This window comes from Bidens hawaiensis, unplaced genomic scaffold, assembly GCF_021521415.1.
Source record: "Bidens hawaiensis isolate Kalapana, Puna unplaced genomic scaffold, B.hawaiensis_p1.1 tig00040684_1, whole genome shotgun sequence".
Lineage (NCBI taxonomy): Eukaryota > Viridiplantae > Streptophyta > Magnoliopsida > Asterales > Asteraceae > Bidens > Bidens hawaiensis.
In genome coordinates this window covers 97,457-122,149 of record NW_027505674.1, presented here as the reverse complement: position 1 = coordinate 122,149, position 24,693 = coordinate 97,457, and the positions used below count along the sequence as shown (strand labels likewise).

General features: G+C 35.9%; 1 protein-coding gene across 1 annotated transcript; it reads left to right on the top strand.

Moving 5' to 3' along the window:
• Positions 1-10,536: 10,536 nt before the first annotated feature.
• On the top strand, positions 10,537-14,428 carry LOC143614669 (uncharacterized). The gene is made up of 10 exons (XM_077088039.1): positions 10,537-10,587; positions 10,663-10,716; positions 11,570-11,686; positions 11,878-12,327; positions 12,438-12,850; positions 12,934-13,033; positions 13,161-13,220; positions 13,607-13,696; positions 13,850-13,969; positions 14,051-14,428. Exons 1-10 carry the CDS (start codon positions 10,537-10,539, stop codon positions 14,357-14,359), a joined length of 1,764 nt encoding a protein of 587 aa, XP_076944154.1. The 3' UTR covers positions 14,360-14,428.
• The last annotated feature ends 10,265 nt before the right edge of the window (positions 14,429-24,693 follow it).

Here is a 24,693-nt window from a genome sequence, read left to right as displayed (position 1 = left end):
GGTAGAAACATAAAGATGGAAAAATGGGCTGAATTGGGTGTTCTCGGCCAGGATTGAGGGTTCTCGGCCAACCCGTGTTCTCGGCCATGTATGGGATTTCGGTCAAAACAAGAGTTCGGTCAAACTCGAGTTCTCGGTCAGACCAGAGCTTTCGGTCAGATACGAGTTCTCGGGCAAACACGTGTTTTCGGTCAAACATGGTTCTTGGTGATATGAGCTAAATTATATATAAATATTATAAATGTTTCCTACATTTTAAATAACTTTTGACTTTATTTTTATTTAATATTACTCTCAATTGACTCATATTTAAAGTTTAAAGGTTTCATGAGACAACAAGTTTAAAACTAAATAAATGATTGTATGAATGCATTATAGGTGTTGAAGTCTTGGATTTTAAGTTTTACAAGACATATGGGCTGGGCCCACAAGATGATCAAAAGAATAAATTAACAATGGCTATGGATCAATAAAAAAAGGGCGTATGTGGGCTTTAATATTTGTGAGAGCTAAAATAAAAAAACCCTACATTATTATTAATATTAACAGAGAGCAGCGGCAGATAAGAAAAGATATAACTGGAAATTGGTTTTTGCAAAAGCTACATAGGTGTGCGGTGCCTTGTTGCATTGGGTCGAGGAAGTCAACAGAGAGGGTTTTGGGTTTTTTGTGTGGTAGTCTGCACGTGAAAAGACTAATATTTGTTTGTGAGGTTTTCTGATTGGGTGAGGCTACGTGAGGAGGAACGTAAGTCAACATAAGAAGAATTTTAATTATCATTATTCGTGAGCCATAACAAGAAAACTATTTGGTGGACTTTTGGTTCTGTGGGTCACGGCAACAAACAAAGAAAGAAAGAAAGAAACAAGTAATTTTCTTATATCTTTTCAATGAACAATCTTATTTTAGTTTCATACTTTATCATGAGTAGCTAAATACTTTATACTACCTAGGTTTTAGTTGAACACTATGTTAGATTTGATGGTTTGATGAATTATTTATTTGACGTTGGTTGATTTAATAGTATGGTAAAGTTTTTTATTGGTTTGTTCATGATATTGTTGAGTGATTGAATCTAATTTATTATTATAATATTTATTCCACTTGTGTTTAATAGTTTTTTGGTGATTGTTAGATGCATGATTAGATTGTCTACTTTGTGTTTTCAACTTGTTTGCGGTTTATGGTCGAAACAACCGTAGGAGTAATTTATAAAAGGTTTATTAGATTTTATTGTTCTTTCACTAGAGAGACCGGGAGGTGATTTAGTGTTGTGTCATCTTTGTCTTTTGCGGGTTTGGGTCATAATTGCACGGGAGTGAGTTATCCTAGGTCCTTTAAGATTATTGTGATACAAGTTGTGTTCAAATTAATTAATAATACCCTCTTTATATTAATATATATTGTATTCGAAGAGACCGGGAGGTGATTCGGGTTTTGGGGTACCATAATATTATAAGGCAATGTGAGACCGGGAGGTGATCCAAACTTTTAACAAGTGAGCTTCACATGTCATTAGAGTTCTAAGGTTTCGTTGGTGAGGCTGGGAGGCGATCTAGCTTATTTTAGTGGTCTTTAATTTCATATTTTTTAAAGATATTGTTTTTCAACCAAGTCAAGTTCGTTAACTATTTATTTAACTAGTGGGATTCCATTACCTAGGTAGTTGTTTCTCATATTTGTTTTAAAACCAAATTTTTATAAAGTTTTATTTTTAGTTAATTTATAATTAGTTAAGTTTTATTAGTTTAATTAATATAAAAAAATTATAAAAAATCAAAAGAAAGTCGAGGTTAGTAATCTTTTAGGTTTAATAATAAGAGTTTACCCATAGTGTCCAAGGTTCGATATCCGTTCTTACTTGCTAGCTACATTGCGTCCGGTACACTTGCCGATTGTGTGTGGTTTTTTAGGTGAATTCGGTAAAACTTGGTTTTTAATATTATATACGTTTCATACATCACTCGGTCATGAGTTCTCTGCCAAAGAGTTCTCGGCTGATCTGTTATCTGTTTGGATTTGGGTCTGAGACCAGCTGGGCCCAGATACCATAATGAACAGTTGGGCCTGAATCAACTAAGCCCATACCCAATTCAGGCAAACTAGCCCATTATCTTAGGCTTAACGAATAAGCCCAACTTAGAAAATAATTTAAAATCTTAATGGAAAATGTGTTAAGACAACTAATGAAAATAAAATTTTTTCAAGCTAACCTGGCAGCTTAACTCCAGCAAGGGGCTCTGCCCCTTGGACCCCGCTAGGGGCTGCCACCCATATAACCTCGTTGCCAGGGGCGCTGACCCCGGACCCCCGTTCGTTGTGGGTTATATAAAGATAGAAATACGATATGAGTAGCAATAGTTAATTGATACATGTATATATTATAAAGTTTGCCGTGCACAACTCAAGAAAGGGATTACCATAAACGGTGAACATAACCGACTTCAGGTGAGTTTCTAGCCCTATTTCCTTGTTATGTTTTCGGGGCTGTATGCATACTCGATGTGATAGTTAATACACTTACCTTAACTGGTAAGTGTATGCCTTATATGGTTTATATGTTATGTATGTATATCTTAAATGTGAATGAAAGCTTGTCGGTATGTGAACGATCTTCGGATATTGCACATGCTAACAAGGGAGGTATGTTTATGATAGATGAATGTGTATGATAGATATACGTACAATATATGAGTATGTATGAATGATTAAAGCAAGTATGTATGTTATGGGTATGTAAAGACGGTATGTACGAAGATGAAAAAAGAGGGACCAGACCCTAATAATATCTGAGATAGAAGGGACCAGACCCTAATAATATCTGAGATAGAGAAGTAAAAAGGGACCAGACCCTAATATAATATCTGAGATAAACAAGAAAGGGATCAGACCCTAATAATATCTAAGATAGACAAAGGAAAGAGGGACCAGACCCTAATAATATCTGAGATAGAAAAGGACAGTAATTTATATAGTATGAAAGTAATAAAGTACGAACGTATGTATGACTTGAGTAATTAAAGTAAATTAGTAAAGTAATTATTATGTATCTTCGGATACATAATTGGAGGTAAGTGTATGTATTGTATAATGTGTGATTAACTATAACTCACTCAGCGTAGCTGACTTTTATGCACGCAGGTGAGTAAATTGAGGCAATTTGCTTGATGGGGACACATGGCATCGAATTGAAGACACTGGCGTCTCATGAAAATGCTATGATGTTTTAAAAGACTATGTTTTGTTTTTCTTAAATAACCATGAATGTTTGATAAGACAAGATTTGAAAGTTATGTAATGTGTTATGGTTGAAGTTTATATTCCGCGTGAAGTTTTAATTAACTTTGATATTTAGAACTGCGTTTATGAGTAAATCCAACACCAAATGTAGGGTACCGGTAACGGGGCCTTACATAACAATAGCTTCCGCTATCGATTTGTTTGTGTTCCTCGACGAGATCTAATATAGCCATGTTATAACATCACTTGGATTCTTAGAAGTCGAAATATCAAAATCATCCTATCTTGATATACCCATGCTACAATTGAAAAACTTAAGATACGAGAAGAATATGCATATATTATCGGATTATGATAGACTGTCAAATGATAACTCTTATTATCTTCAATATTTCACATTGAATTTAACAAAGTTGATGGATTTTTGTTCTTTACTTCAGGCCTAAAATGTTTCAATTCACAAATGACAAAACCATACATTGAAAATATGAAACTTTTAGTCTCGTTGCATACCAATGCCCTAGGAAATTTGGGGCCTTGTAAATGTGAGCATCTAAAGCGGTCGTTTTTTCTTACCAAACTGATGCAAGAGCATCGACAATATATTTTATTTTTGTTATTTTATATTTTATTATTTGTTATTATGCTTATCTCTTTTTATTTTATTTTATATTGGATGCAATTTTGGGTAATAATCGAGTTAATATTCCGTTTGAACCTGGTGGCTTGTTTTTGAAGTTTTCAATGTATTTTTTTAAATATTATCAATGAAAAAGAACGAGGCCTACCTTTTATCTCGGGCTATCAATGATCTTTTCGATGTTCTCAAGATTCGAGGACGAGTCTTTTTCGAAGACGAGGAGGAGGTAGAGAGACTCGACAACCCAATACACTCCGGTAGTACCGATTTAGACTAGGGTGCGTCGTATTATGAAGTTTAGCTCTTTGGGTGGGTCATGGTGGTAGCGATTATGAATCGAGTTGATATTCCTTTTGATCTAGGTGGTTGTGTTCTAAAAGCAAAACTCAATGACGAGTTTTTTTTTTCAAAGATGGAAAGTATGATATAGGAGCATCGGCAATATTTTTTATTTTTGTTATTTTATATTTTATTATTTGTTATTATCTAATTTCTATGTTTATCTCTTTTACTATTATAAATTGGATGTTAGGGTTTATTGTTTAGTTAAGTTTATTGAAAAGAACCTTCAGTTATATTTATTGTCTTTGATTAATTATGAGTTTTTGAGTCGCTTTCAAAATTGCATCACAAACAATGCTACTCATGCTATGTTTTGTATTTTCAGATGTTTGGATATTCATAATTTATTAAATTGATATCCTATATTGAATGAGAAGTTCTAAACATTCCTAACTACGACCTTGTGAGTTGTGACCCAACCATCCCATTGATTGCACTCACCACCGTCTATCATTCTTTGTATGTCGATATGTTTAATTTATTCTTTGTACCTATGTTTTTCAATGTTTTGGCTTGCCAGGTGTAGCAACCTTGCTACGTGTCTGGTTTTGGTTTTGGTTTTATAAACGTGTCTTTTCCCTCCTTTGCTTCAAGCCTTTAATTAATTGTTGTTCCTTTGGAAGCACACCATCAACCGGTTGTCACGAGTATCTCTCTCTCAAACCTATTATGACAACCACACCACAACACTAAACGCCGGTCGCCGTCAGCTTTCTTCCTCAATGACAGACCACCATTCAATCGAGCTAAACCATCATGTAATCCAAGTTTATATGGATGGAATCATCAAAATTATCTGTGGTAGCAGTTACCAAATGATTATGATCTTATATTCGATATTCGATTGATCTCAAATCATATCTGTAACCTTTAACCAGATCTCTGTTTCTTCTTCTTCTTCAAGAATGGACTAGACAGATGGATCTAAGGTTTGGGTAGATAGAGGGATATGAAACTTCAGTAGCCACAGGTGTGGTTATGTGGTGCCCATGAAACCCTAAGATGGTGATGGTGATGGTGTCGATAATGAATAAGAGACATGTTGGTTGGCCGCCTACACATACCTTCAAATATGGTTTTGTTAAATAGAGACATTGACGGTTTGATACTTTGATGTTTGTGTTGCGGTGGCTATTTGGCAGTAGAGGAGTTGTGTTGGTCGTTGTGCCAGGGAAAGAAAGTTATTATCTATACTATACTATATATAATGTATGAAATATGGGCAAATTAAGACACCTTTATTTTAAGTAATTCACAACTTATAAAGCTTAAGGTACACCTTCTATAGCATGTAAGATGAGGACAATGATAAAAGTTACAACATTGCCCCCATCTTTACTTAACTTTTGTAAATTTTAAAAATTATTACAACTTTGAACCTTCATCTTTACCTGTGTATTCTTTTTTATTTTAATTGTAACAAACTTCCCACCAACGATTTTTCAATGTCCGTAACTTTTTCATACGTTAATACATTTTTTTAAAAGTTACACCATAAAAACGAGCATTTTATTGTCTTTAATTTGGGTATGGTATTGCTATAGTTTTTTTCAATTAAAAAATTAACATGTTACATATAGGCGTTCACAATTCAATTTTAACGGTTTCTAAGTTAAATAGTGAGCTAAACCGTTGTTTATTTTTTTTCATTGAAAACGAAAACTAAAGAGTCGATGAATCGTTACTAATGGTTTGATTTCACACATTGAGTTTCAATAATAAATTTACAGTCCGGTCCGGTTTTATATGGCCTATTTTTGGTATAAACCGTAAACCGAACTGTTTTCTATGGTTTGAACATTCAGAAACCAACTAATCAAAAGTGGTGATTGGTTTAAACGTTTTCAAGATTTTAAATGAGCTGTGAACATCCTTAATTGTTACATGATTACTATGATTTTGGTTACCCGCAGCATTGCGCGGGTACCCATCTAGTATTTTAATATTTATTAACAAAGATAGAATTTATATGTATACCCCTATAACTCTTTATTATCAAAACTTAAGCTTAATTGCAGCATTTTTAAACTACTACCTCTACCTATATGGTTAATATAAGTAAGTGGATTAACATCTTTTTCTAAATAATATGACTTTCTAAATACTATGTTATATATCATACACTTAGAACAATAACCACGCGCTACAATAGCAATATGACTGTTCGCATCACAATAGCAAATTAGCAATATGAGTGTTCACATTACAATAACAATATGAGTGTTAGTGGCGAGTTTATTTTTCCCCTTCCAAAACGTGCATTTTCAACATGAGTGTTCGTGGTGAGTTTATTTTTCCTTTTCTAACACTTGCATTTTCAGCATGTGCATTTTCAGCCCCCGCAACGCGGGGGTCCAAAAAACTAGTTAGCTAACAATTTTAAATTGACATGATCATACAATATCAATAATACTAGCTTTAGAAACCCGTGTGTTACACGGGATAAATTAATGTATGAACTACAATGAATAATTTAAAACAAATAAAAAATATAATTAAGTAATTTTATATTGTGGAAAAAAAATGTATTACAAATAGTCGTTTTATGTCATCAAATATATTTGAATTTTAAATTGAGAATGAGTTGTTCTACCATCGGTATATAATAATGAAGCTAAAATCTTTCATAAAAATGCTATACACTCCATACCCGGCCATAGACAAAAAAGACATCAAAATTTTCTTTTAGAGCAGCTTTCATATTGTCCTTATAAACACATTGTTGTTCAACTATTACAACAGTCTTATTTACTAATACTAATAGAAGAAAATAATTATGTACATATGCCATTATGAGGTTAATTTTCATTATCAAATTCCCGCCAAAATCATTTTTCTTCTGTTGATGGAATATATTCTAACAATGTACATTAGTATAATATGTAAATATTTATTTGTATAAAAATATATAGATATAATACAAATAGAGTTTAAAGAAAAGTGAATAATTTAATTAGATACAATATAAATGAAGTGTAAAAGAAAAATGAATAATTATTGATATATGCCATATATTAGTTTTGGAGGGAAAAACATTGTGAGGATTAATCATAAACTGACATGTGTCACAATTATTTTACATTATTAGAATAGGTAGATTTAAAGTTTCCTCGTAATATGGATGGAGCTTAATATATATTAGTGTCGGGATTCAATTTAATAATATCATATATTTCTTAGACACTTTTATTTGTGTTTTCTCGGATATTAAGTGTTATTAAACTTTATTTCGTTTTTCAATTTACGAGATGTTGCATTAGAGCTCATTAGCATATGGATGAAACAAATTGTTAAAATAAAATCAAAAAATCAATCTTCGTATTCTTGTGGTGAGATCTAGGATCCATAAACTTTAGTAAAGAACCACACGTCAAGGCCATAAGTTGTGTCACTTGCGTAAACATCCACATAAATCACAAAGGTGATTACTATGGTCTTTTCAACATCCCCATAATGGAGGCATTGGTGGAACTAGTCGTCAATGTTGACCACGTGTCAAATGAAGAGGTCAATCCATTATAACGCTTTATCGTTTCACAAGGAATATGTACATCCTGGTGATAATTCCAAGGTCAAGACCAGTGGGTTTGATGATGATGATGATGTGTCGTATCAAGCTACAAATGTTGAAGTCCATAATGTTGGAGGAGAGAAAAAATGTTAGCATGAAGGAGAGTAATGAACTTAAGGAAATAAATGATACCGAAACCAATTCATCTCAAAATGATGATGATGAGCCAAGAATCGAAACCGGGACCCGTTGAATGAAACCTTAAGTAAAACCTTCTGATAAGCTCACAAAAATGTGATGACGATTACAGTTGTTTATTTGAATTAACAACATAACAATATCTTCTAATTTTACAAATATCCTATATAAGGGCAAGTACGTGAGAGTTCATGAGACCTACCAAATTTTGTTACTCGACCATGGTAAAAACGAACAAGTGTCACACAAATGTTTTGACTACCCACTAAGGAACTAACCTCAATAGCCTCCAATGGCCAATGCTTACGAGTGAAACCTACGCCAAATACCACTTTCAATTAAAAACCCACCAAATAAAGATATGATACTCCACTCCCACGTAATCTTAAAAAAGCCTATATGTTGCTTTGGTAGATAACTAATGATAATTATTATTAAAAGTATTTATAAATATTTCAATAAAAAGTTGTGTATTAATCATAATGACTAATATAAATAAGAGGACAGTTAAGGTACAAATTAAAAAAAAACGCGCTAACTGTGTGAAGCAAATAGTGTAATTATATATACAAAATAATGTTATTACGTAACAAAACATAATTACACTACTTGTATATATAATTACACTATTTGATTCACGCAGTTAGCATGTTAATTTAATTCATTTGTATTGATCCAAACTTTATAAATAATATAGATAATAGAGAAAAACGTTTTATTGAAAATTTTTCCGATCGCGTGCAGTCGTTATTTTATAAGTCATATGATTAATCATCGGTATAGGTTCATCGCTAGAATCTGGCCGCAACAACTGAAAATTGTGGTCCATATAAATCTTGTCGCTAAAATATGGTCTATAGCGACAATCATAATTTTCAAAAAATAAATTAAAAAATTCTACCGACGACATGTCATCGCTACAGTTTTTGAAAAACAAATATTCATTAAAATAATTTTGTGACTTTAGCAACGACATGTTGTCGGTATGGGTCGGTCAAAACTCAACAATTTTGACGGAGCCTATGCTGGCAGCATGTTGTCGATAAAGCCCTTCTATCCCAACGACATATCTCGTCGATAAAGAGTGTGACTAGATTTTTCTGGTAGTGGATTAGAATGGAAAACAATGTTCTATCAAGCCCCAAAAAGATTGTTTTTTTAGGGAAATGAAATAACTTTAATCTTTATGTAATTTTATGTTTGGTTCATTATATTGCAAGTGTCCAAATCATGACTAAGGTGTTATTTGTATTTTCAGAGGTAAAACGTCTGCAGTCCGGGGACCACATCTGCAGACATCTGTAACAGAAGAGGTGGACCAAACCTCTGCAATCTGCAACAAGAAGACTGTTTGTTTTTCAACATCTGCAAACTGCTAAAATAAACTGAAATTTAAACTTTCTAAACTTTTTTTAAACTAATAACAATATTCATCAATCCTAAACTTTCTACAACTAATAACAATCTAACAAAACTAACAACAACCATTAACAATGTTTTGTAATCGATACTGACACTCATAAGCCCGCATACGTTTAACCGTTTAGCCAATTTCTGGGTCCACGATCGGATCATTTCAAGGCTAGACTTTGAAACCATTTTTGTTGGAATCATACACGCGGAATCACCGGAATGAACACCCGCTTGCTCGATATGCTCCACGATTCCACCAATCACCACATTCCCGTGCAAATCCTACTTAACTTTTAAGTCAACACTATTTGTCCTCTTTGCACAATCCTAATTAAAGCACACATATATAAAAAGGTCAACTGTCACTTCCACCAGCAAACACTAAACACTCGATCGGTAACCATGAACCCCGAATCAGAGTCTTCCACACATGACCCAAAGTACAGAGGCGTGCGAAAGAGAAAACGAGGGAAATGGGTGACCGAAATCCGGATGCCCAACAGCCGTGAGAGGATCTGGTTGAATTCGGTGGAGAGAGAGAGGCTTGGCGGTGGAGAGAGAGAGAGAGAGGCTTGGCGGTGGCGACGGAGATAGGCGGCGGTGGAGGTGGAAGGCCGCCGGCGGCGGTGGAGGTGGAGCTAGGGTTGGGGTGGAGAAGGAGGAGGGTGGAGTCTGTGGTGTGTTTTGTGTTGTTGATAATGAGGAAAAGAAGAAGAAGAGGTGAGAAGTGACAGGGGCAACACTTCTAGGAGAAGAGGGCGCGCAGACGTTTTTTAATAAAACGTCTTCGGAAAAACACACACACTGCATAACCCAATGTCTGCGCGTGGTCTGCGCGGCGCAGACAAAAGAGGTGAAGAAGTGCTTTTGAGAAAAAACAAACAGCACCTAACACTAGAATTAGAAGCATAACATGAATAAGCTATCTTTCTCTTTCTCATGATTCTTTCATTATGAAAGCTCTTTTTCATCCTAATAATAATTTACCTCTAAATCCAAACGTCAACATTCACAACCACCGTCCACCGTCAACACCACCCACCAAACACCCTTCCGATCAAAGCAACACCACCAACAACATTGCTTATTATTTCATCATCAACTTAACCCATATTAATTACTTTCATTTCACAAACCTTCACCATATTATTATCTTCTATATTCACGTACTTCTTTTCTAGTCATGTGGAATATGGCAGCCAATGTTCCCACTGCCTCCGCCGCCACCGACACCGCCGTTAGTGTAAGTATTGTTATCATTTCAAGATTGTGATATAAACTTATATTAATAGTAATACTATTAATTTCTTGTTATCAGAAGACCAAAAAACTGAATAATGGACACCAGAAGAAAGAAGAATTAGAAAGAGAGGTACTAATTAACTAATTCCATTATCGTTACTGGATTTTAATAATCACAACTTTCTTCTATTGGTTGGGATTAATCCCAACTCAAGAAATGTACCGTAAAAATTGGTAACTTTCTTTCTTTTATTTTTCCTAGTTCTTTCAAATAAAAGTAATGATTTATAAGGTGATATTAGTTATTTTTTAAATGATAATTAAGAGTAAAAGTTGTAAAACTGTTTCTTAATTATAAATAATATCTTTTTTTTAAATATGATGCTGATTTTTAGTATATCCATACCATATTTTACAGGATTTGCATATCAAATCTTTGGTGAGACTAATTTTTAATTTTTAAGATGTTATAACCCGTTTAACGGCTATTTGGGTTTGATGACATCATACCCACGAATTCGGGTTAAACGCATGAGATACCTCCATTTACAAATTAAATCTTGTGTCCTGAGAGAGGACGTGGAACGACTAGAGAGTTTTTTTTAATTTATTTTTATTTTTGTTTTTTTTTTCAAAATTTTCCCCGTTTTCATAAGATGTGCGTACTCAATAATCAAATGTCATGAAATAGCATGTTTTGCTTTAGTCAATTTGAGTTCTATATATGCCTATATATAGCTTAACTAAGTTGTGGGCATGATAAAGGTACCCTAGTACTCATAGTTGCATGTTATATGTTTCTTGACACACTCTACAGACATATTGTCAATCATTAAAACCTTCTTACCATGCATGCATAAGTCATGGCTCACCATCCTCCATTGATCTCAATATTTGCATGTTTTCAAGAAATAAATCCACATGATCTGACGGATTTCGGGTAACTAACCATTTCGATCCATTGACGGGTGCTAATAACCTAGGTATCGACGCTTCAAAAGATGCTAGATCACGAAGAAAAAGTTGGGGAGCTTCTTAAACGTACATATCAACAACAAGACCAGTCCACTCTTCATATCCCAAAATCCCTTCCTCCAAAGGTACTTTTCTTAATTTTTTTTTCATTTTAGTGCGGATTCTAACTCGCTTGTAAAATATATTATTAGAGTTTATTGTAACCATCTTTACCATAAATAGAAGTTATTTGGTTAGTAGTCATTATATTGTATTTCTATATATATTTGATTAATAATACACATGTTGAAATCAAACCGTTTGATATACAATCTAGATGAAGGAGTTATTGACGGAACTAGCCATGGTTGAGAATGAAATAACAAGACTAGAAAGCCAAATCAGTCATCTACAATCTGACTTAGACAAAGAGAAAGAAGCTACAAGGGAGTATAAAATGAAACAAGGGCAATTTCGTCAAATTCCCGACGGATTGTTAGCTCCAAAGACACCGCTACCGTTACCAAAAGATAGAGGATACGGTGACAAATTATCGTTTGAAACCAAGGCATTACATTTCATTAGTAAAGCTATAAAGGGTGATTATAATCTTAGAGACTCCACTTCACAAGAGAAATCAAGAACTAAAAATGTCACGTTTTTTGAACAAAAAGAAAACCGTGATAACAGTGGGGATCTTGGGGTTCGTGACCGAACCCCGAGAAGAAGTGGTATTCTAAAACCACCCTCACCTGCAAGAGATACAAGACATGTTACTACTCCTAAGGTATGTATGCTATTATATTCTATATAATTTAAAAGTACATAAATACTAAACCAATGAGTATCACTGATATCCTGTAAAACTATTAACTATTGCTTTCTGTCTATTTTTAGAGAGAACGCAACGTAGCACACTCTTCGGATCCGGCTTCAAGCCAATCTGAAGAAGAGAACATTGCAAAGTGGTCACCAAACAAGCTTTCCGAAAACATTATGAAATGTTTGATCTTCATCTTCACAAGGCTCCTAAGAATGTCTAGAACAATAGAGCTAGAGAAATCAGGACCGGTTTCGCGATCAGCCAACTTTTCGTTGAGCTTCAGGGCTGAACCATGCTTGAACTCAAAAGCTAGCCTATTACTTCAAAAGGAGTCTAGGCAGCAAGACCCTTTTGGGATCTTTAACCAAGAAGATTCAATTCCTAGAGACATTGGATGCTACAAGAACTTGGTTAGGTTTACATCTACTTCTTTGGACCCTAAATGCATTTCAAGTTCAAGTTACATTCCTTTGCTACAAAAGTTGAGGTACTTGACATTAATTTAGCCACATGACCCATACATTGGTGAGTTGCATGGTGTGTTAAATGTTAATAATGTTGTACTTAAAGGGCTTACATGAATGGGCTGCAAAAGGTGGACTTGATGTTTTTGACTTCACAACAGAAGCTGGCATTCTGGATCAATATGTACAATGCTTGTGTCATGCAAGTAAGTTCATCCACTTCTCATTTCATCATCTAAATAATGTTTTAAGGCCTGCATTTTGACTGTCTTAAAGAATCATTATTGTGCAATGTTGTTTTATCTCAAATTAAATTCTTGAAATTAATTTCAGGGTTTTCTTCAGTATGGAGTTCCTTCGAGTCCTGACAAACTACATACACTAATGAACAAGGTTGGTCGTTATTCTTATGAATTATTGAGTAACAAGTAAAGTTACTGTCTTTCGGACCGGAAGCAGGAGCGTTATATATTTTCCGGGGTTTAAACAACAAAGAAGTATTATACCTGAAAAGAGTTTTATTTCACTAAAACTCACACTAACTTTAATACTTGTGTGCCTTTCAGAAATCACATACAAAAAATGTGTGTTAGCATGCATATTCTCACACGTTAAAACTCTAACCAAAATCGTTCCCTTTTAAAAAAGTTCTCAGAACTTTCGTTAAACTGTTTTTGGGCGATAATTGTTTCAAACAGCTAGGAACCAATCTGTCTCTCTAGACATTTTCAGTATTCTAAAAGCAATTACAAATGACTCAATACTTGAATGTGAACCAGGCAACCCTAAAGATAGGAGGCCACACAATAAATGCACAAGCTATAGAACACATCATATTGAGAAAGCGTGAAGCCTCGATGATAGACAAGGTAAACACGCTTAATTTGGTTACAAACTCTATATAGTTATAACAAAGTTATGCTAATTAAATCTACATGCTAAAGTTGATACATTATAAGTCCACATCATATAAATTTGAATTGGTATTTAACTATTTTAACAATTTATCGTTTGTCGATTAGAACTATGGTAAGCCAGAAAGAGATGACAAAGATGCAATATTTCGCAAACTTCATGGACTCGACTCAACAGATCCAAATGTCACATTTGCGCTATGTTGTGGCACACGCTCTTCTCCCTCGGTAAATGAACCTTTATAAAAACCTTACATTTTTCATTATAGTTTCTAGTAATTGTATCCTAATTAACATTTTTGTAAAAAGATAAGAGTGTATACCGGTGATGGGGTTGTGAATGAGTTAGAAAGAGCAAAGCTAGAGTACCTACAAGCTTCAATAGTTGTAACAAGTGCAAAGAAAATCGGACTGCCGGAACTTTTGCTTAGAAACATGCATGATTTTGCTCAAGATTTGGAAAGATTGGTGGAATGGTTGTGCCAAGAATTGCCTACTTCTGGTTCTTTAAGGAAATCAATGGTGGAATGCTTTAGAGGAGTCAGTAATGCAAAGGTTTCTTCCATTGTAGAGAAGCTACCATATGAATTTGAGTTTCAATATTTGTTGCCAATGTAGGCTATCACAAATTCCTTTGTATATTTTTGTGTATATAAATAATAAATAAATGTATAATAAGACATGATGTGTAACATCTCAGTTTTTGATATATTGCTTTAAGAATATCTATTTTAAATTATGGTTTAATTACATTTGGTAAGCATTTTTAATTCATTCAAACTATTCAATTTAGTGATTTCGAACATATATGATTAATAGAAGTATGATTATTATTGTTAAGGATCCTTTTTCGTCTCGTATAGGACAGTTGAATCGTTAGAATCGGCTCTTAAGATGCAAATGAGATCATAATTAATTTTTATCTTAACTTTAACTGCAAATGAGATCTTAACTAAATTTTATCTTAACTTTAAAATTATACCATTTTATGATTTTATTTGACAAAAACTTAATTAATTTTCATAAACACCGTATATGACCTAGTTGTGTTGATAGCAGAATCGTAAAATCTTTCATTCGTCAAATATTAATGGACTTAAGAAAGGGCGATTTATATTGTAAGTTTGTTTAATCTTAGAGTAAATTGCCATTTTGATCAATGTGATTTAGCTTCTATCATTCATTTAGACTAAAATGTAATTTTAAAACGAATGAACCTATAACATTTAATTTTGATAGTGGTTTTGGCACTTTATGTGACATCTGCCCCGATCCGACCCGACCCAGGTACCCGTTTCTCTGATCCGATCTCTTTCTGTTATGATTTAATATTTATTTATACTTATATTTTACTTTTAATAATAATAATATATTTTCCTTTCCGCCTCTTTCTCTCTTTCTTTCCGCCGTCCTGTCCCTCTTCTTCTCTCTTTCCGCCTTCTTTTCCCTCTTGTCGCCGTCCCGCCCTTAAGCCTTGTTTCCCTCTCTCCTTGTCCTTTGTTCTTCCCGCCTAAGGTTGTCTGCGCAGCTCCACGCGCCAGACTCCTTACAGGGAAGCCTGCGTGAAGACCAGTTGTTCCTGCGATACGCGAGGCGAACTGTTCTCGCAGCGCGCTAAGAATTGTAGTTCTTCTCGCAGCGCGCTAAGAACGGTAGTTCTTCCCGCGACGCGCTAAGAATTGTAGTTCTTCTCGCAGCGCGCTAAGAATGGTAGTTCTTCCCGCGACGCGCTAAGAATGGTAGTTCTTCCCGCGGCGCGCTAAGGATAATAGTCCTTCCCGCGGCGCGCTAAGGATTGTTCTGTCTGCCTTCGCCCTCGCGCGTGCGCTCAAGCCTTCTCGCGCTAAACCCTTTGAGTTTTCTTCTGTTTAATCTAGCCGTTTGCTTTTGTGATGTCTTATCTCCTGTGTTGTTGACCTGACCTATCTTATGTCTGAAAAGTTACTTTCGGCGCAGCATGCGCACCAACCCCATTGGTTGACAGAAAAAGTGACTGACATTATCTTTTGAGATCTGCTTTTTCCATGCCTGACCAGTACCTTTATCTGACCCGCCCATGCCTGTTTACTGTTCCCTGTCAGCTTTATCTTGCCCCCTGCAGCTGCCATATCTTTTGATATCTTTTGCTTTTGGAATCTTTTGCTTTTTGAGATCTTTTCCCCTTTTTCTAGGGATTGTGTTCCCTAGGGTTTCTCTATAAATAATAATGTTATTTTTCCTAACACTACACACACAAAGCACTTAAACTCTCCTATTCTCTCTTCCTCCTTGCTCTCTCTGCCGTCTTCCTCTCTGCCTCCGTCTTCCTCCCTGTTCTGCCCTGCTTTTTCGGTAATATATATTATATATAATAATTTACTTATTAATTATGCTAACTTATATTCAAGACTTAAAACCAATCGCTAAAACAATAATCTTTAATTATAGGTTAACTTGTACTTGTTTAAAGTTGGTTCTTGCATTATCTTTCACCGCATCTTTATCAAGTGAGTAATCTCGTACCTAATCCCTTTTTATTTTTAATGTTTTGGAATGTTCATGTGTTCATACAAACTTAGAGTCTTAAACTTGTTTATGAACTTTAGTCGCGCAGTATCCCATGTGTTGAGGACGTTTACTTGGCTGTTTATTTGTATGTGTGTATCATTAACCGCTTTGTTCGGCCTATTCCGAAGTTTTCATGGATCCATTAGATGAACACGGGAGACCTATCGTTTACGGTTTTCTTTGTTTACACTTGCACAGATGTTTTCTTGTTTTTGTGCTCATTTGGGAGCACGGATTGAACTATGAACTATGAGCTATGATCTATTTAGGCTTGATCACAATCTGATTGCACCCTTGTTAAACACCAGACATACACGTGTTGCGCGCAGATTTATTGTTATCTATGTATTGTATTAAACTTGATTTCTCACCAACACGCAAGTGTTTGACGTTTTATTTTAACACATGTTCAGGTTTGCAGTAGCTGTTTTGGAGCTCGTGGACACGTAGGAAGTTTTCTTTATTTTGGACCTAGATTAAAATGTATCAAGACAAGTTTTTGCTGTTCGAATATTATGATTTATAATGTATTGATTTATGATGATTTATGTTATCTTCTGTCTACTTTGCGTGTGCGCGAATGAATGTATTTATTAAATATTGACACCCAATAGTGTCACGAGTAATGAAACAATACGTGGCGCCCCGATGTATAATCCGCCTTTGGTCGGGGTGTTACAGATTGGTATCAGAGCTCGTTGACTTTAGGATAGGTGGTTAGACGTAACGGCCTAGAATACCTAAGAGTCCCCTCTCGCGCATGAGAGAAATCTCATGTTTGCGCGCTTATTGTTAATTACTCGTTATTTATGAATATGCTCGCGCTTGCGCAGTATATGATTTTATGTTCTATTCCGCGATATTTCGATTTTTGTTGAATTTCGATTTTTATTGATTTTACTTACATATTCGTTTGTTGGATTTGAAAATCCGAAAAGTCATGGTGATACATGAATAGTTGATTTTCAATTTCCATTTACGATTATGTTCTGAGGTTGGAGACTTGAAAAGTCATGGTGATACATGAATTGTCAACCTCCAATACTCATTTTCTTGTATATTTTATATTGAAGATTGAAAAGTCATGGTGATACATGAATCGTCAATCTCCAATACTCGTTTGCTCGTATGTTTTAAATTGGGAATTCGGAAAGTCATGGTGATACATGAATTGTCGATTCTTGATTCGAATTTGTTACCTTTATTAAGTCTGCATTTAGGGTCATTTATTTTACTTTAACTTTTGACAGTAACTGACTCCGCGAAACCAAGCTTTTCGAGGTTATACTTTGCGCTAAAACCAAGATATTAACTAAAATTAAAACTTTTATAGAATGCCTCCGCTATCTCGCCGCCATCAGAGGAGAGAAGCCTCGCGCAGACGTAGGCAGCAACGTTCCCAGGAAATGGCCGCCGCAATAGCCCAAGCCTTAAACCAAAACAATGCTAACACCTCTGGTTACAACATTAAGTCCTTTAACGCGGGTAACCCTCCAAAGTTCACAGGTCTTGAAGGAGCCACCGTGATGCTCCAATGGCTCGAGAAGAATTATACGACTCACGATCTCGAACTTGGTGCAGTCGTATTTGCCTTGAAGATCTGGAGACACTACCTTTATGGTACTAGGTGTATCCTCTACACTGACCATAAAAGCCTTCAGCATATCTTTGATCAGAAGGAACTTAACATGAGGCAACGCCGATGGAACGAACTCATCAGCGATTACGATTGTGAGATCCGGTATCATCCTGGTAAGGCTAATGTGGTAGCCGATGCGCTCAGCCGAAAACCCTGCCAGCTTAACTGTATCTTGCCGCGCACGCAGCTTCACTTTGCGCCGATCCAAAGCAACCTTGAATCGCGCATTCGTGACGCGCAGCGCGCATCCATCAGTAATGGTAACCTTCGCGCCGAGTTAGCGTGTGGCGCGGAAGCGCACTTTGTCCCTAATCTGAGTGGAATTCTCTGCTATCTCAATCGCATCTGGATTCCCTTTGATGAGAATCTTCGCGCTGATATCTTGAGTGAAGCGCACAAATCTCGGTATTCTATTCATCCCGGCGCTGATAAGATGTACAAGGATTTGCGCATTACTTATTGGTGGCCCGGTATGAAGAAGGATATTGCTGTGTTCGTAGCTAAATGCCTGACTTGTTCTAAGGTAAAAGCTGAACACCAACGCCCATCTGGTTTGCTCGAACAACCAGAAATTCCTATGTGGAAATGGGAAAGTATAGCGATGGACTTCATTACCAAGTTACCTTTGACAGCAAGCAAACATGATAGCATTTGGGTAATAGTGGATCGTTTGACTAAGTCTGCTCACTTTCTGCCCATTCGTGAAAACTACCGTGTTGAGCAACTCGCGCAGCTTTATGTCAAGGAAATTGTCTGCCGCCATGGTACTCCTTTGAGCATCATATCCGATCGTGATGCCCGTTTTATATCTCGCTTTTGGAAATCTCTCCAATCTGCGCTAGGAACTCGCTTGGACATGAGTACGGCATACCATCCTCAGACTGACGGTCAGTCTGAGCGAACTATTCAAACTCTTGAGGATATGCTCCGATCTTGTGTTATTGATTTTGGAGGTAATTGGGATTCACACCTGCCTTTGATTGAGTTCTCTTATAATAACAGCTATCATTCCAGTATCGGCATGGCCCCATTTGAAGCACTTTACGGTCGTAAGTGCCGCTCCCCGATTTGTTGGAGCGAAGTGGGAGAAGCTCAAATCACAGGACCCGAACTTGTTCAAGAGACAACCGATAAAATCGCCAAGATCCGTGATCATCTGCTGACTGCCAGAAGCCGACAGAAGAGTTACGCAGATCGCATGCGAAAGCCTCTCGAATTTCAAGTTGGTGATCTTGTTCTCCTCAAAGTGTCGCCCTGGAAGGGTGTTGTCCGCTTTGGGAAGAAATGTAAACTTGCTCCTCGATATGTTGGACCATTTAAGATTCTCGCGCGTGTAGGAAAAGTTGCCTACAGACTTGACCTGCCGCCCGCGCTCAGTAATGTGCATCCAACGTTCCATGTATCCAATCTCAAGAAGTGTTTAGCTGACGAGAACCTTCACATTCCACTTGATGAAGTTCAAGTTGATGAATCTATGCATTTCGTTGAGAAGCCTGTTGAGATTATGGATCGCGAGGTTAAGCAAACCAAGCGCAGTCGCATCCCTATCGTGAAAGTTCGCTGGGAGTCCAAGCGCGGAGCCGAGTTTACATGGGAAAGGGAAGATCAAATGAAGATCAAGTACCCGCACCTGTTCTCTGCGCAACCTACTTCGAGATAAATTTCGGGACGAAATTTCTTAAAGTAGGGGAGACTGTGACATCTGCCCCGATCCGACCCGACCCAGGTACCCGTTTCTCTGATCCGATCTCTTTCTGTTATGATTTAATATTTATTTATACTTATATTTTACTTTTAATAATAATAATATATTTTCCTTTCCGCATCTTTCTCTCTTTCTTTCCGCCGTCCTGTCCCTCTTCTTCTCTCTTTCCGCCTTCTTTTCCCTCTTGTCGCCGTCCCGCCCTTAAGCCTTGTTTCCCTCTCTCCTTGTCCTTTGTTCTTCCCGCCTAAGGTTGTCTGCGCAGCTCCACGCGCCAGACTCCTTACAGGGAAGCCTGCGTGAAGACCAGTTGTTCCTGCGATACGCGAGGCGAACTGTTCTCGCAGCGCGCTAAGAATTGTAGTTCTTCTCGCAGCGCGCTAAGAACGGAAGTTCTTCCCGCGACGCGCTAAGAATTGTAGTTCTTCTCGCAGCGCGCTAAGAATGGTAGTTCTTCCCGCGACGCGCTAAGAATGGTAGTTCTTCCCGCGGCGCGCTAAGGATAATAGTCCTTCCCGCGGCGCGCTAAGGATTGTTCTGTCTGCCTTCGCCCTCGCGCGTGCGCTCAAGCCTTCTCGCGCTAAACCCTTTGAGTTTTCTTCTGTTTAATCTAGCCGTTTGCTTTTGTGATGTCTTATCTCCTGTGTTGTTGACCTGACCTATCTTATGTCTGAAAAGTTACTTTCGGCGCAGCATGCGCACCAACCCCATTGGTTGACAGAAAAAGTTTTCTGACATTATCTTTTGAGATCTGCTTTTTCCATGCCTGACCAGTACCTTTATCTGACCCGCCCATGCCTGTTTACTGTTCCCTGTCAGCTTTATCTTGCCCCCTGCAGCTGCCATATCTTCTGATATCTTTTGCTTTTTGAGATCTTTTCCCCTTTTTCTAGGGATTGTGTTCCCTAGGGTTTCTCTATAAATAATAATGTTATTTTTCCTAACACTACACACACAAAGCACTTAAACTCTCCTATTCTCTCTTCCTCCTTGCTCTCTCTGCCGTCTTCCTCTCTGCCTCCGTCTTCCTCCCTGTTCTGCCCTGCTTTTCCGGTAATATATATTATATATAATAATTTACTTATTAATTATGCTAACTTATATTCAAGACTTAAAACCAATCGCTAAAACAATAATCTTTAATTATAGGTTAACTTGTACTTGTTTAAAGTTGGTTCTTGCATTATCTTTCACCGCATCTTTATCAAGTGAGTAATCTCGTACCTAATCCCTTTTTATTTTTAATGTTTTGGAATGTTCATGTGTTCATACAAACTTAGAGTCTTAAACTTGTTTATGAACTTTAGTCGCGCAGTATCCCATGTGTTGAGGACGTTTACTTGGCTGTTTATTTGTATGTGTGTATCATTAACCGCTTTGTTCGGCCTATTCCGAAGTTTTCATGGATCCATTAGATGAACACGGGAGACCTATCGTTTACGGTTTTCTTTGTTTACACTTGCACAGATGTTTTCTTGTTTTTGTGCTCATTTGGGAGCACGGATTGAACTATGAACTATGAGCTATGATCTATTTAGGCTTGATCACAATCTGATTGCACCCTTGTTAAACACCAGACATACACGTGTTGCGCGCAGATTTATTGTTATCTATGTATTGTATTAAACTTGATTTCTCACCAACACGCAAGTGTTTGACGTTTTATTTTAACACATGTTCAGGTTTGCAGTAGCTGTTTTGGAGCTCGTGGACACGTAGGAAGTTTTCTTTATTTTGGACCTAGATTAAAATGTATCAAGACAAGTTTTTGCTGTTCGAATATTATGATTTATAATATATTGATTTATGATGATTTATGTTATCTTCTGTCTACTTTGCGTGTGCGCGAATGAATGTATTTATTAAATATTGACACCCAATAGTGTCACGAGTAATGAAACAATACGTGGCGCCCCGATGTATAATCCGCCTTTGGTCGGGGTGTTACACTTTATTCTAACAATGCCCTCTCATGAAGGGCAAAATTGTGTTTTTATTTAACCTACATCCTTGTATGCCATCTCATCCAAAAAATTGTGATATTATATATTTTCGAATGAAGCAGCAAACAATAATAAATTTCAAATTTTTAGTTCTCATCTTATAATGTAAAAATCCTGACAGACCACTGTGAACGGTAGCCATATAAAAAAGTTTCTGTCAGCTGAAAAAAATTTCTTAACTCTGCGAATACTTCATCCTTTTTTGCACATTTTTTTTCCACAAATGAAGAAGCTACACTATGATCCCTTAAAAAACAATTTTTTTTTTCATTTTCAGCAAACTTTTTAAATAAGTATATAGTTACCTTGGCTAGTTGGCTTCTTCATCATCATTATTAATATTAGTATTATAATTATTTAATATTTTTCTCTACTATACGGCATAAATTATATTCAAAAACCAAACCAAGCCCTTAATATAATATCTTTTTTATTTTTAAATTAAGTTTGGTGTTCCTTAACGCTCAGTCGCTCATTTTCAAAACAAACGTATTTTAGTAGTATGTAAGCTCGTTTTTATGTTTCCGTAACTTTAAGTTCAATTTGGTGTTCCTTTTCGCCGCAACGGATGGTCAAATTCCAGTAGTTTAAAGTATTGTTTGGCACACAATTTGGTGTTCCTTTTCAAAACAAACGTATTTTAGTAGTATGTAAGCTCGTTTTTATGTTTCCGTAACTTTAAGTTCAATTTGGTGTTCCTTTTCGCCGCAACGGATGGTCAAATTCCAGTAGTTTAAAGTATTGTTTGGCACACATTTAATCGTACAAGTTAACGATACATAATTAAAACAGTAAGTTGACAATAATGACATGACATTTTAGCGTGGTATTAAGTGTATTATGTAGTTTGCGTCTTCACATGAAAATTATTGTTAAGATAAAAGTCGATATTGATGGTTTTGACCGACTGGTTTTCCTCATTTCTTGATTTAGTATTATTGTTTTTCATGTTTCCAAAAGTCCCCAAATTATTTATTTTAACGACAGTAAAGATTAGTTCTCTTTCAAGTTCAAAAAAGTTGTCTCATATAATATAATTAAAACTTATTTATTCAATATAGGATATACACATTCCTTAATAATATCTCTATGATACTTTGCAATTTGCATGAATGTTTTTGTGTAATTTATTATGCATGGTATGGTCTATGTTTATATACACTTGTGGTACTACTCTAGTATAACCTTTAGCGAATTAGCGTTTATGTTGTGACAGTATAATCATTTTTGCGTTGTTATTTGGTAAGTTGAGGGTTTGCATTAGAGGAATAGACGAAATAAAATAAGTATCATAAAACTATGGTATATTGGTTTTTTATTAATCCCAACTATCGTCTTTTGATCGTTGTTGATCCTAACTAACGAATTGACTGCTGGCGGTCTCAACTTTTAACGTATTTGTTTCCAACGGTCCGCGACTAACAGAATCCTAACGTTGTTAGTTGCAGGTAACTGGAAAAACATTTTTGGCCGAAAAACACACATTTTTTCCGAAAAGCTCAACCTTTTCATCCAAAACATCTTTGTAACTTTGTATCGGACATTTAGGAACCTTTTTCTAGTAAAAGCCCAATTATTGAGGTTGTCGGAACCCTAGAACCATCGTCGGAATCGAGTGGTGGTGCTCAAGTGGTGGTGGTGGCGGTGTTCAGGTGGTGTTTCCCGAGAAAAAATGTGAGTTTTCCGGCGACCTACAACTAACGACGTTTGGATTTTGTTAGCCGCGGACCGTTGGGAACAAATACGTTTAAAGTTAGGACCGTCAGCCGCCAATTCGTTAGTTGGGACCGACAACGACCAAAAGGATATAGTTGGAATAATAAAAATCAATATACCTAAAACTTCTAAGACGTATTTACCGAAGCGGTATCAAATGTTCAAAATATAATTTAGGTAAATCTTTCTTTTATGTTTGTTAAATTTTAAACGTTATGAGCAGTCATCATTCCATTCTAATTCTATTGCACTCCATTCAATTATTGTGTCATGCCAAATCTGTTTTACTTTGAAATGTCCTTTTGTTCATATTTAGCAACCACATTATTCGCAACCGCGTTATGTAAAAACAAGTCAACAAGCAAATGGAGGAAGAAACCATTTAAAGTTTATCACTAGTTTTACTCGTATGATTCTTTTATTCGTTCAAATGATTGTGACGGATGATCAGTTGAACACTTGAATGTGATCGATTGACTTTTGATTTCGGGTGTTACCGTGTTAAGGATTCCTTTTGAAATCGGGGTTGGAATGTTAAAAAGTTTTGTGTTTTATTGGGGTTGAGAAAGAAAAGACGTGACACGGTTGTAAAAAAATGTTAAACGACTAAACTGCCTATCACGTGTTAGTCACATGCAATCACTTAACGAGGGATTTGGATATTTGTGCTAGTCAAATGACCAAAAGCGAGGTACTTTGTCTTTGAAATGATAGAGAATAAAGGTAAACTTTTTAATGTATCCGAACGATAAATCATCTATGTTTAAATAATAGAAGTTGTAATTTTGTTTAACATATAAATAAAAGAGAACGGAGATACATTCGGGTCAACATGAGAACCCGCGTTGAATCATTTGGATCCGAGGTGGTGAGGTCACATTTGATGATATCTCATGATGCTGACCATACCAACGACTTCAACCCTTGTTTCTTTTCATCTATACAGGCCATCAAATGCGATACTTTTTGAAATCGACAAATTCACACGTCTTAAACTACTTCTAAATCATTGCTTTTGTCTATAATGGGACCAATATATTATTTGTTATCGTTTAAATCTTTTTAAACTAGATTTATATTTTCTTAAATAATTAATTAAACGTTTGCAAAATTATTTATGTTAAAATACAAACGTGACAACTAGATAATTAAGCGCATATGAAGTCTGACAAATAAAAAGTAGTTTCAAGAAATTTCCAAAAATAAAATTAGTTTAGTTAATCTATACTATATATAATATAAAAGTTAGGGACCTCTTAAATTTTAAGAGGTTCAATCTATATTGCAACATGTACAGGTTTCAAATGTATAAAATTTAAATAAATAAGGGCATTTTTGACTTTAC

Coding starts and splice junctions, on each gene's coding strand:
- LOC143614669 (XM_077088039.1), top strand. CDS start 10,537: ATGGCAGCCAATGTTCCCACTGCCTCCGCCGCCACCGACACCGCCGTT. Junction 12,851..12,933: donor CCTTTGCTACAAAAGTTGAG/GTACTTGACATT, acceptor TTGTACTTAAAG/GGCTTACATGAATGGGCTGC. Junction 13,697..13,849: donor AAGCCTCGATGATAGACAAG/GTAAACACGCTT, acceptor TTTGTCGATTAG/AACTATGGTAAGCCAGAAAG.